We start from the raw sequence: 14,239 nt of genomic DNA, 5'->3' as shown, positions 1-14,239 counted from the left end.
GAAGGAAGGAAGGAAGGAAGGAAGGAAGGAAGGAAGGAAGGAAGGAAGGAAGGAAGGAAGGAAGGATGAGTGAATGGATGCATGGATAGGTAGGTAAGTAGATGGCAAGGAAGGGGAGGGGTGAGGGTGGGAGGGGAGGAGGGAGAAAAAGAAAGAGAAAGAATGATTGATTGGATCGCATCTCCTCCTTTTAATGGAAGTTGGGGCTTTCGAGGCCTAATGGGTAAAGAATTGTGCTGCTAACACAAAGGCAATTGGTTAAAATTCTCCAGCTTCTCAGAGGGAGAAAGATGGGCATTCTCCTCCTGTGTAACTTATACCTCTGAAAACCCACTAGAGGATCAGCAATGAATTGGTTTCTGTTTGATGGCACATAACGATGACGACAACATTATTGGAAGCCACTATGACACTACCATGGGAATGAGCAAGTTCAAAGAAATCATTAGAGAAGGTTTCTAGAGGAGAGGGAAAGACTGACCATATGGAGAAATTCTCAATAATTATTGTGTATGCTTTTACAAAAGGTTGGCAGGCAGACACAGCATAAGAATATTATAAGTTTTGTTTTAAAAGTAGGTTCTTCTCTTTCAGTGAAACTCGGCTTACAGAAGAGTTCTTGGTGGTACAGTCACTGAGCTCAGCTGCTAACAGAAAGGTTGAGGTTTGAATTCATCTAGTGGTGCTTTAAAATGAGCGTGTTGACCTGCTTCTGAAAGATCCACACAGGAACCCCTTTGGAGCTCAGTTCCACTCTTACACATATGCGGACACTATGGCTCAGAGTAGAGTCAATGGCTGCTGGCTTAGGCTTAGAGAAGTGAAGATGGTGGACCACACATTGTTGAAGGTGAAAGATGATGTTGGAGAAAGAAATTATGTTACTTAATGCCTTACTAATTTGGTTTTTTTCAAGTAACAGGTTTATCTTTAGTGCTGTCTTTGATACACCACTGGTTATAGTGAGTAGTTCAAGATGGGATAGGTGTCAGGGATAGCAAAAAACCCCCACAAAAAACAGTCAAATGGATATGAATGCTCTTTCAGCAAATTGACCACTAAGAGCAGATAATGGCACAAAGTTAACCTGACAGACAGGTTTGGTGTAGAACTGTTAGGATCAAATGGAGATACCTGGGTATACTTACATTCTTGGTGTGCCCTTGGGCATATACGAAAGAAAGATCCCAAGACTTGTTTGTTTACCAGATTCAACCTCCCTGCTATGAAGTTGATTCTAACTCATAATGACCTTCATCAGGTGTACCAAGCTGTAAATCATTATAGAAGGAGCCTGCCCACCTTTCTGCTGTAAACCAGCTGATGGGTTCAAACTGCTAACCTTTAAGTTAGTATCACAAACACTGCAGCTTCTTGCCTAATGAGTTGTCAGATATTTTATTTAATGGTGTTTTCTCTGCTTGCCATATCATGAACTTTTCAATCCAGTTTATATTATTTCACATACTAATTTTACTTAACTCATAATTTCTCTTACTCTTGTTGTCTCTTTCCCATGCAGAAGCCTGGTCATTACTTTATTATTCCCAATGGATACTGTAAACTATTTCTTCTTCTGCTTCATCCTCTCTAGAATGTAATGCCTCTGTCAGCTGGGCTATTCAAGAGTGAGCATAAAAACCCTGTGCCACAGTGTCCTCCTCGTCTCCATGTGCAGTTTTTATCACATGTCCTGTGGAGCCGAATGCCAAACCAGTTTTTGAAGGTAGATGTCTCTCGAATCAGTGAACGTCAGGGCTGGCTTGTACAGTGTCTGGATCCTCTGCAGTTCATGTCCCTGCATATTCCAGAGGAGAACAGGTTAGTTCCATGTATCCAGTAGTGGGTGGGTTCTTGTCAGTGGGCCACCCACCACTCAGGGCTTGGAGCTAGAAGGAACAACAAACAAGCATAATATTCATAAAGATTTGAAAAATACTTTTAAATAATAGAAATAATTTTGAATGTTTTAAGTTTAAATCTATTTCTAAACACTAAATTAGTTGTGAAAAATATTATACTACCATTGAAGACAATGTGGAATTTCTTTATTCACTTTTATTTTACTTATTGTATCAACTACCAAGAAGATTCCAGACAAGTGCATCTGTGCACGTAACAAATTACTCTAACACCACAGAGTTGTAGAATATTAGAGGGAGCTCATAAGAACTACCAGATTTTTGGGAGCTCTGATTGTCTAGTAGGTAAGTAATTGCACTGCCAACCAAAAGGTAGGCAGTTTAAATCCATAAGCTGTTCTGTGGGAAAAAGATAGGTTGTCTCCTGTGAAACTTATATCCTCTGGAGAGTCAGCTACGAGTTAGTTTCAACTCAATAGCACATAACAACAACAACGAGAATTCACTAGTTCAACCCTTTAATTTTACAGATATGAGCAATTGAGACTGGTAATATTAATTAAACAAAGCTGGAAATATGTTACAGGTCTTGAAAACAAGTTTATTTGTTTTCGAGGCAGTAATTATATAAATTGTCATTCATATTCAAAAGTAGAATTGCTTATGGTTTTTAGTGTTTCTGTTATATAGCCTATTAAGTTGTAGATATTTCATTTTAGCTTCCTTATTATCACTGTAAGCTAAGTTCTAGACTTTAGAATGCTTCTCCTTCCACACCATAACTGAGTAGAAATATTGCCTTAAAACAATATATCAATGTATTGGAACTTTGCTGGTGTAATCCATAGGGTTATGTGTGTCTCACCACAAGCATTTATCTTGAGCTGTTGGTTCAAATCCACTATTACCTCTGCAGGAGAAAGATGGATAGTCTACTCCTGTTAAGAGTTACAGCCGAAAATACCTGATTTAGGATCACTATGGGTTGGAAGTGACTCACTGGCAGTGAGGGTTTGTTTTTTGTTGTTTTGTTTTTGTTTCAGTTACTTTAACCCTAAAACAATTGCAAGAGGTGTGTCAATCATAAAGTTCTCGGAGAAACTTGACAGTTATTTTTAATACCTTATAAATGTAATTGTTCTTCAGAAGAGTTTGGCAGTTCCTCAAACTGTTAAATACAGAGTTTCCATATAATTGAGAAACACTCTACTGGCATAGTCCATATACAGTTGTACTGCTTATTCAAAGGCTGAGGTTTTCTGGCTGTTTGACTATACCAGGGTCTCCTCATGAAATAGATGGGCACTGTTGTTGCACTTTGACCAGCAGGGAATCACGAGGCAATCAGAATGAACTACTCAAGACTTTCCTTAGTCAAGAGGCAAGGGGAGAGAAGCTTAGGGTTGAGTTTCTTTCTGACCTGTACATCCTTAAAGCTTTTATTGAGATTTCTTGTTACATAAGACTCCAAGATTTTTTTTTTTACTGTTTCTTTTATTTGCTGATATACCCTATTTCCATAGCCATGTCTTTATCAAAAGGCAGCTTCAGCACGAGAATCAAGGTTATGCCATCCCAGGGGAGGAGGTTTGTCTTATATTTCATCCAGGCAGTTTCTGCTTTGGTCATTAAGCTACTTTTAGCTTAATCCTTACATCTCCCCCTTCTTGGCTTTATTTTACAGGGTTGTTTTTTTTGTTTGATTTTTTTGTTTTTGTTTTTGTTTTTTTAAAGGGTGGAAACTATATTCTTTACCTTATACAACAAGTACAAGTAAAGCCAATAAAGGGACATAAGGTTTAAAAAAAAAAGTTTTGCTGGTTAGGCCATGTGATGGAGAGTTTCTTCTTATTTTGGGACCTGCAATCTCTTCTGGGTGGGTAGCTCTAACTGCTGTTAGGGGAGGTGGGGACAATGACCACTCTATTTCCTGCTGGAAGGGGTGATAGTTTGTGAACAGACATTTGGCTCCTTTCATTGGAGGCTGACCCAAAGGTCTGCAGAAGATTTGGGAACTCATATGAGGTTCCATGTTCAGATTATCTGTAATATTGTCAGCAAGATATAAAGTTAGAAAGCATGTTAGAAAGACAAGATCTTAGCAGTTATAGTAGGGGCACTCCTTGTTGGGTTTTGTTGTTGTTTTAAGAGTATCTTGAACTAAGAAATATTTCAAGAGATTTGACCGGATTTCCTCATTTTAAAGACTATGCAGAACAGTTAATCACTTAAAATAAAATTGCCTTTTTCTTACACTTTATTCACTCACTTCTACTGCTAGACATTAGTTTTACTGAAAAATAATTAAACCTTTTACTTTAAGACCAAACTACTTTCTTTCTTTTTGGCGGGGTGTCTAAAAAGATAGTATTCTTTTTGTCTTTTTAGTCAGCCACTGATTTGCATGCACTTTCTTTTTTTCTATTTATTTGTATTACTCTGATTTATTTACAAAGTTTGTAAACATTGTTTTTCACAAAAGATATTTCCAATTTATTTTACCCCACCCACCCATTAAATTGTGCATGCACTTTCTTGTGATTTCTACAATTTTTTAATCCGTTCTTACAAACTTTCATGCCTTTTACACCTGTTTGATCAGTTTTGACAAAGATTGACATTTTCCTCACCACTTACACATAGAGTAAGTTTGCACTTTGGCTTCAGGAAGTACACAAGTTTCATTCAATTTACTTACACAACCTTTAGGAGTTTTACCAACATTACTGGTTTTCTGAAACTTCTGGAGTTTATGGTTTGTTTGTTTGTTTATATGTTTGTTTTGTGGGTGGATAATTAGAGCAGCTACATAATCTGGTAACAGAGAAATATCTTTAATAGTTAATATAATGACATTAGTACAATGAAACTAACAGCAGAAAATAAAATAATTTTTTATGAACTATACTATGGCAAGTGATGGAGATGTGCAGATGTTTCTTACACAATCTTAGGAATCCTCGTTATTTTGTAGGTGAAGATAAACTGGTCTTGAATTAAAGATATCTCCTTTTTGCTATTTTTTACTATCTACAATTGCTATTGTTTTTGCCGTTCTTTGTTATGGAGGTATTCTATATCTTTGGAATGATTTGTATTATCAGTATTTTTTATTTTATATATAAAATGCTGGTTAGTAAGATTTGATCTTGATGAGTCTAGTGTTGAGCCCTCAGGCATATAAACAAGAAGATGCAAGATAGATTTATCTTAAATTCTGCAAAAATGTTCAAAGTGAAAGTGTTTGTTTTGAAATTATTATTTCTTTGTGTTTACACTTCTAACTTTACACCTTTGGTGGGGTATAGGAATAGACCTTAAAAGACTAAAAACTGTGAAAACTACTTTTGCATTAAGCAATAGCTATATTATATTACCCTTATGTCAGCAACAACTCAGGGTTCAGTTGGTAGGGTGGGGGTTCTGATTCCCATCTGTCAAGGGAATACAACTCTCTGAACTCATCAGCCATGCTCTACTATCACTTGTGTTATTGCTAGGGTGCAAGTCTGGTGCTTTACTGGTCTTGAAGGAGGTCAACAGCATTCCTTGTTTTAGGACATTCTGGACACTCTGCCTTCTAATGGCCTACACTTTCCTGACAGACTCAGTCCTTGGGAGCTCCATGGTAGTAGTGGTCCCTAGTATTGATGTAGAATCTTGGAGTTGCTGTAGATAAAGCAGATCCTTCTACCAAAGAATGTCACAAACACAAAACAACACATGTTACTTTAGACTTCTTAAGAAAGGCATATTAACCTTTTAGATCCTGCTAACTTAATGCCAATTTGTAGGATTAAGGAGCTACTTATATAGGTTCCCTCTTTATCAGAATTGGATCTAAAAAGTTAATTATGTTCACATACTCACACAGCCGAGATAGTAGGATAGTTTGCAGCAGCAGTGGAAAAAATAAAGTAAAATAGTACAACACCACTTAGAGAAACAGCAACTGCAAAAGAACTTCATTGAGTTATAATCTAGACAGCTCAGACTGTAGTTGCAGGGGAAGGGCAGACATCATCCAGGAATCAAAGATGAGGTAGCAGTATGAGCCAGCAAGTTTAAGTGACCCAGTGAAACACATGATGAGGCACCATTCAGCTTTTTTTCCATACCTACACATGGACGTGCTCCCTGGCACTGTCTTACTGAGATGAAAGCATGCTCTTTGGTTCTGTCTCTTAATGAGATGCAGTAGTCCAGGCAATTTCACTTTTAATTCTGTGTGGTTAGGATCACCGTTCTTCCAGTCTCACATCGGGGTCACCATTATTTCCTGAGGCACAGGAAAGTGCTGGGTGATAAGAATGAACTACTCAAGACTTTCCTTAGTCAAGAGGAAAGAGAAAAGGAACTTAGGGTTGAGTGTCCTCCAAACCTGTACATTTTCATAGCTTTTATTGAGAAGTTTTACACACACAGTAAAATATATTAACTGGACTCCCAAGTTTTTTGAGGTTTTTTTGTTACTGTTTCTTCTCTTATTTGCTACTCTCCCTGTTTCCATAATCATATCTTTATCAGGTGGCAGCTTCAATGTGAGAATCAAGGCTATACTGTCACAGAGCAGGTTTGGTGTTTTGTTTGGGGGTTTTGTTTTGTATTTTACCATTAACCCTGGCAATTCCTGCCTTGGTCAGCTTAACCCCTACACACTGTCCCAATACATTTTAGAGCTTAAGAAATCCAATGGAGTATCAGCTGTGAGTAAATCCCTATTTGGATGTGATAATTGACTGAGTGTGATGTGATTTAACAATTCCATACCAACATATATGCCCAAGAGAAATGAAAATTTCCAAACTTTGTCCATGAAAGTTCATTGCAACACCACTTATAAAATCCTCATAGGTGGAAATAACTCAAATGCCTATCAGCAGAAGAGTAGGTCAATAAAATATCATATAAACATACAGTGGATTATTATTCACCCATACAAAAGAATGAAATACTGATACTTGTTACTAGGTGGTTCAATCTAAGAAACATTTTATTAAATGAAAGAGGTCATACAGAGATATATTATATGATCCTATGTACATAGAAGAGACATCTGATAGCTTAGTGCTAAGGATTTGTGTTGCCTTCCCAAGGGCGCATGGTTTGAGTCCACCAGGTGTTTCATTAAAGAAAGATAGGAAGTCTCCTCCCTTGTTATTTAAAGCCTCTGAAAACCTTCTAAAGGGTCAGCCATGAGTCAATTATGGATTAGTGGTACACAGAAACAATGTACATACAAAAGATGTTAATTAACCCATGTATAGAGAAAGCAGATAAGTAATTGTCTACTTCTGAGGAGTAGAAATGGTTTATGACCATTAACTCATAATAGATATGGAGTTTCGTTTTAGAGGATACTTTGTGGAACAGTGTTTAGATGCTTAGCTGCTAATTGAAAGGTGGCAGTTCAAATTCCATCAGATGTTCCATGGAAGAAAGTAGTGATAGTCTACTTTTTAGATGCTTTGGAAACCCTGGGAGGTTGTTCTGCAGGTGGGCTGTAAGTATGAATTTGTCTCAGTGACAATGGACTTTTTAGTTTATTTTTGGAGTGATAACAATTATCTAAACACCAGTTATGATTGTGGGCACACAGCACTATGAATAAACTGAAACTATTGAATCATATAATTTAAATATGTTCATTGTATGGTATATTTATTTTTCCTCAGTAAAGAGAATTTTTTTTAAAAAATCCAAAAAACTCATACAGAAGACCCAAACAACATAGTTAAACAACTGGATCCCAAAGGTATGTACAGAAAACACCACTCAACTTAGCTGCAGCTGTGTTGTGGTGCAGTAATTAGGCAACTTTTGTCTTGTGACTGGGCCTTAGTAGGTATGGAATACTTAACCATGTGTCAACAAGTCACTATGTGACCTCAGTCACCCAGCATGAACTGAATATTGTCTGATTGACATAATGATAAAATTGGATGTGCACATCACTATGTGGAAGTGGTATTTAAAAAATAGGGTTTGAGCAAGACCTGAAAGTATAAAACTGAGCCCAAGGAGGACAGAAGGCAGCTCCTTTCTGAGACTTCTAAAGTGGATAGTGCTGAGAGGAGTCACCCTAGTGGGCAGGACTTCAAACAGTGAACCTTGTTATTCACTTTTCTTTTGAGAAATGGCCAGATATGTGCTTATATTATACTGATAAGTGAGTTTTGGTCAATGGTCTGAATGAGTGTTCAGGGACTTAGAAAAAACAGGATTGAGAATTGAGTGACAAGGAAATATGGCAAAGAGGATAGAACTCTTTGAATGGGTTAAAGAAGTGAAGATATTTGTGTCTTGTGGGAAAGCTTATCAAAGGATGACCTTGGTATGGGAGGATTTTAACAATCAAGTAGATAGGATGATGTGTTCTGTGAAAATCAATCATTCTCTTTCTCTAGCCACTGATATTACTGTATATGGGCTTAGGATCAAAGTTTCCATGATGGAACAAGAGTGATTATACATGGGCTCAGCAACATGACCTCCACTCAACAAGGCCAATTTGCTACAACCACTACTAATTATTAAATTTTCAGCAGAAGATACCAAAACTGACTAAAGAGTAGCCAAGAATATTATTTTTTAATTGTGTGTGTGTGTGTGCGCCATCAAATCGAATCTGACAGGTACAGGAGGAGATTACTCCTCTTTCTCCAGCAGAACATCTGGTGGATTCAAACCACAGACCACTGAGTTTGCAGTGCAACCAACAATATTCTTAGAGAATAGCTTGAAGATGAAAAGCCAGCAACTTAGTGGCAAGTTGATTACATGAAACCATTTCCTTCATGGCATGGTTATGAAGTTCAAATCCACCAGCTGCTCCAGGGAGAAAGATGAACAACACCCTCCTGTGTCATTTATAACCTCTGAAAACTTGCTGGAAGATTAGCTATCAGTTGTTTCCGTCTAAGTGGAAACAAATCTGAGTATACCAAAGGAAATAGTGAAAGAGGATGCAGTTGGCCAACAAATGAAGAGCATACATATTATTTGAGTAAAAATACTTTGCTGTTTAAAAAATCAGCAATTTTCTAAAACTTTTTACAGCATAATTCAACTCTCACATACATAATGCCACTATGACTTGGAATGAAGTCATCTATAACTGATTTTTATCTCTTAGACACCATTTTAGGTGTGATGTTCTGAATGAACTGTGGTAAGCAAAACACTTAAGTGTTAAAAATAGAAGAATAATACCAATTTCATCACTCTCATGCAGCCCCAGGAGTCTGGAGTAAGGAGCTGCGTGGCAATCCTGAAGACGTGGTTCAAATCCATGAGCTGTTCCTTCCATAGGAGAAAGATGGGCAGTCTCCCTCTGTACAGTTTAACTGCCTCTCATAACCCTCTAGAGGGTCAACAATGGATCAGTTCCAGCTCAATGGTACAAAACAACAACAACATGGAGAACAGGTCTCATCCACAACACATTTCTAGATGAATGAATCATTCTTTGTTTATTAATGTATTAGATTCCTACATTTAGGGATTCATCGACACAAATGAATTATTTAAATATATAACTTGGGGAACTTCAGTTCATATTAAGGAACTACTTGTTCTTTTTGTTATTATCAAAATATTTCACCGTCTTTCTAGTGGAAATTTACAGAGCAAGTTGCTTTTGTTAGGTGATGTTGAGTCCCGTACAACTCACAACAACCCTATGTGTTGTATCTGTTGTAAACAACATATCTGAACCCTGTCCTGTTCTGTGCCATTCTCAAATCTCTGAAATACTCAAGCCCATTCTGCAGTCAGTGTCAGTCCATCTCCTTGAGAATCTCACTCTCACTGACCCTCAGACTTTCCAAGCATGATACTCCTCTCTAAGAAATAACCTCTCCTAGTAACATGCCCGTAGTATGTGAAGCAAAGCTTTGTTATTTTTGCCTCCAAGGAACACTTTGGCTGCACCTTCTCCACACAGCTAGATTCTACTATACTAAACACTGTGACAGTAATGTGTCAAATGTGATAATGGTTATCCGTGTTTGGTGGAGCCCCCCTGTCCCCTGATTAAAACAAGCTTGGAAGCAAGAATAGCATCCATTTCCAAAATAGCTTGCCTCTGGAAACTCTATGAACATGGAGAAATGATGGAAGTTATACAAGTGTTCAGGTCTTTTGTTCATAGGGTTGCTATGAGTTGCCTATGACTCGACGGCACTTAACAACAACAATGATTTCTACAGTTTGTTTCATTACATTGGCTATATTTTTTGCAATGTATAATTTTACTTATTTTTTTCCCTTATGGTGGTTGTGTTTCCAGCAATCTAATTTTTCTGCCTCTTGTCTTCATACCTCTGCATTAGGACTCATATAGATTATTCTTCTAGAGGTACACAGTCTCATGGTTGGAATTTTTCTTTAGTGAGCCATTCTGTTTTATTTAGCTAAAAGTTGACATCATGGAACATGAGGCCTGGATTCAAAGATTAAGGAATGTCTTGGGTTCATAATATCTAAGAGTCTGCCATGCTTAGAGCTATATGACTTCTGAGTAGTGATCTCTGCTCATAGCATAAGAGCCTTTTCTATAATTTGGAAGTTTTATGGACTGAAAGGACTGGATGTGTACTGGGAGAGGAAAATGAAATTAATATTAGCTCAGTATAAATACCAAATCCAGTAGAGACTTTATCTTGCCAAATGGAAAATGTCATTCATAGTGTCTACTTCAAGGAGTGTCTGTGGTGACCTAGTCCGTAGGGAATTTTGCAGCTAACCCAAAGACTGTACCTCTCTGGTGATTCAGACCCACCAGCAGCTCCACAGGAGAAAAATTATAATCTCCTCCTATGTAAGTTATAGCCTTGGAAACCCGGTGGCATGTAAGCTGTGAATTGGACCGGATTCAATGACAATGAGAGAGAAACTTCAGTAATCTTTAAAAATCTGTTATATGAAGAGATTACTCTTCAGATGTAGATTTTAAAAAATATTCCATTCTGAATCTTTCTGCCAATATCCTTTCGCCCACACAGATCTGTGGACATACTGGAATTGACAGAACAGGAGGAACTGCTGAAATTCCATTACCACACTCTCCGCCTGTACTCAGCAGTGTGCGCCCTGGGGAACCACCGGGTGGCCCACGCCCTGTGCAGCCACGTGGATGAGCCCCAACTCCTCTATGCCATCGAGAACAAGTATATGCCAGGCTTGCTGCGTGCAGGCTATTATGATCTCCTTATCGACATCCACCTTAGCTCGTATGCCACGGCCAGGCTTATGATGAACAATGAGTTTATTGTTCCCATGACGGAAGAGACCAAGAGCATCACTCTCTTTCCTGATGAAAATAAAAAACATGGTCTCCCTGGGATTGGCCTAAGCACTTCCCTTAGGCCCCGGATGCAATTTTCCTCCCCTAGTTTTGTGAGCATCAGTCATGAATGCTACCAGTACAGTCCAGAGTTCCCCCTAGACATTCTGAAGACCAAAACCATCCAGATGTTAACGGAGGCAGTGAAAGAGAGCAGCCTTCATGCCCGGGACCCAGTTGGGGGGACCACTGAGTTCCTCTTCGTACCTCTCATCAAGCTGTTCTATACCCTTCTTATTATGGGCATCTTCCAGAATGAGGACTTGAAGCACATCCTGCAGTTGATTGAGCCCAGCGTATTTAAGGAGGCTGCAGCTCCGGAGGAGGAAGGTGCTGTGCTGGAGCAGGAGCTCAGCCCAGAGGACTGCAAGCTCGAAGGCGCTGGAGAAGAAGATAGCAAAGGGGTCAAGAGGCCAAAGGAAGGCCTGCTCCAGATGAAACTGCCAGAGCCAGTCAAATTGCAGGTAAAGGGAAATTAGTGAATTGCAAAATTTCCCAGGCTGAGGTATTGAATTTTACTTAGTGAAAATTGTCTTCTTCGATTTCTTCATTAAACTAACCTCCCATGGCTCTTTGACTGAGAATGGAATGAATACATTTTTAATTTAATCTACTGACGTTTTGTTATAAAAATGCTAATGCTATTTTTCCTTGTTGCTTTCCTTGATCAAAAATATGCTTGTCTGCCATAGACATCACAGCTTTATTTATATGGATTGGTCTAAAAGAGCAGAGGACATGGGCATTTGTCCTGCCAGCTAGCTGTTCCTCTCTCTCCTGTTCTTTAACAATTTCCATGCAACTCCCTTCTTGCTTCTGCAGTTGCATTTCCCCTACAGCAGCAATTTTGTTAGAATGCATAGTATACTAGCCCACTGTTGTTAGTTGCAATCACTTTGAACATATCTTGTGGAAATGCCATGTATTGACAGTAAAGGTGTTTCATAGGGATTCCTTAGCTTTAATCTCATAAGAGCAGATCCTCAGGCTTTTTATGGCATCTCTTGATGGGTTTGAATCACCAAGTCATTTGCATGGCCTATAAATAGCTATTTTCTCTCCATATACTTTCAGTAATATGTGTTGCCAGTAGGTGTACTCATTATCAAATAAGACCCAGAACATTACAGACAAGTCAAAGAATCCTGTCATAATACCTCTCTGGTTTGTGGGGTGCAATTTGGTAGTTACACCATTGATAGATAGACTTTTTCACTCTTTATTCAATTTTTCAGTCCACAATAATTGACGTTATTGCTTTGTGTCAGTCTCATGGTGCTGGGTAAGAGGAGAGGTGGACTGAAGGTCATTTTCAGAGAAAGTGTTGGCATGAGCTGGTTCAATTATGACTATGTACAAATTTCTGACCGTTTTCTTTGACCCCACAATGTATTTATATAAAAAATTTAAATGTGTTTCTAATCTCAAGCAGGAAATTTCCCGAGAGGCATGTTTCTATGTACTGTGTCAGTTAGAAAGCCTTTAAGTTGTCGGTAACAGAATACCTGGATAACCAATTAATAAATAATAATACAATATTTAATCAATTTACACAATCTTTCTAGAGGTAGGGAGTTCCAGAGCTGATACAGTAGGTCAATGATGTCATCAAAAGCCAGCCCTTAATGTCTGTGGCCATTTGCATGCCGTTTGCAATCTGTAAGATACTGCCTTATTCTTTTCTCCAGACATGATATTGTCTAATTTGATAATACTCATTTGAAAGAGGATTATATGTCCAATTATTAGTAATAGGAAATTTTTCACAGCTCCGTAGCTGACTTCATACATATCTTATTGGCCATACTCTCTGTAGCTGCAAGAAAGGCTAGTATAAGTATGCACCAAGGAGAAATGCATCTGTCATACTTGGTTTTGACAAATTATGTTTTATCCCCTGGGATCAAAAACATTGTTGCCTGCACAAAATTAGATTTTCTTTATATCGAAACATGGGCAACTAAGCACTTCTGCTGTTCACTATTTGTTTGAATGAAATACATTAATGTTTAAGGATTCATTAATCTAACTTGGTACCTTTTTAATCTTCTTAGATGTGTCTGCTGCTTCAGTACCTCTGTGACTGCCAGGTCCGCCACCGAATAGAAGCCATTGTAGCCTTTTCAGATGACTTTGTAGCCAAACTTCAAGACAATCAACGCTTCCGGTATAATGAAGTCATGCAAGCTTTAAACATGTCCGCTGCACTCACAGCCAGAAAAACCAAGGAATTCAGATCTCCACCTCAAGAGCAGGTAGAGGGTATAATGAAAATGGTTCCTTGTCAGTTTGGTTTTTAGTTCATTTGAGATTCATATATTGTAAAAATTATTTTACAGGAGTTCTGGTAGCCTAATGGCAAGAAGGTGCGCTGCAATACCAAAGGCGCACAGTTTGAATCCTCCAGATGCTCTGCTGAAGGAGGGTCAACTCCTCCTGTTGCTAATCAGATCTGATTCAACTGTACACAATGAGAAAAAAAAACATTTTACAAGCGTATTTTTCTCTTGCTCTGCCTAAACTATCCATATTGATTTAGTTGGTACTTACAATTTCATCAAAAGAATCCACTTTATTGGCTTCTACAAATAAGAACTCATTAAAATATAGTTATATCCCTGACCCTTTGCAAGGGTATGCATGGTAGCTCTGAAGTTCTTCAGATTGGAAGAATATCACACCAGAGAAGGGTCTTCTCTGGACATCAGAGCATGACCACCACTGATAGGAGCCCCTAGGTCTTAGCATTAGAAGCTAGATATATTCTTGTTTCTCCTAGCAGAGTCAGACACCTTTGCCCCCTGCACTTTTGGCAGTCCATGGCATATTCAGTACTATTCTCCAACATCACAGCTCTCAGAGTGCAGCTATCAATAATTTGCTACAAAACATTTTCTTCTATAATTGCATCAATAGCAACCTCTTTTTAAAATCACATCAAAATTTTTCAAATGAAATCTTTTGCTACTCAACATAATGTACATGTGCAAAAATCAATGTATCAACAATGCAAAATTTAACATATTTAAAT

The 14,239-nt window shown here is 38.2% G+C and overlaps 1 protein-coding gene across 1 annotated transcript in view; it reads left to right on the top strand.

The window, feature by feature from the left end:
• RYR2 (ryanodine receptor 2 (cardiac)) overlaps positions 1–14,239 on the top strand; it is an 814,526-nt gene that overhangs the window by 449,249 nt on the left and 351,038 nt on the right. The window contains exons 36-38 of the mRNA XM_006895387.1: positions 1,595–1,821; positions 10,868–11,672; positions 13,263–13,463. Of these exons, the coding sequence (XP_006895449.1) occupies positions 1,595–1,821; positions 10,868–11,672; positions 13,263–13,463 (1,233 nt within the window). The remainder of the gene's footprint in view (positions 1–1,594; positions 1,822–10,867; positions 11,673–13,262; positions 13,464–14,239) is intronic.

This window comes from Elephantulus edwardii, unplaced genomic scaffold (genome assembly GCF_000299155.1).
Source record: "Elephantulus edwardii isolate Elephantulus edwardi_28Jun2011 unplaced genomic scaffold, EleEdw1.0 scaffold00166, whole genome shotgun sequence".
Lineage (NCBI taxonomy): Eukaryota > Metazoa > Chordata > Mammalia > Macroscelidea > Macroscelididae > Elephantulus > Elephantulus edwardii.
The sequence above is the reverse complement of the archived record's forward strand: the minus strand, read 5'-3'. Positions and strand labels throughout refer to the sequence as shown.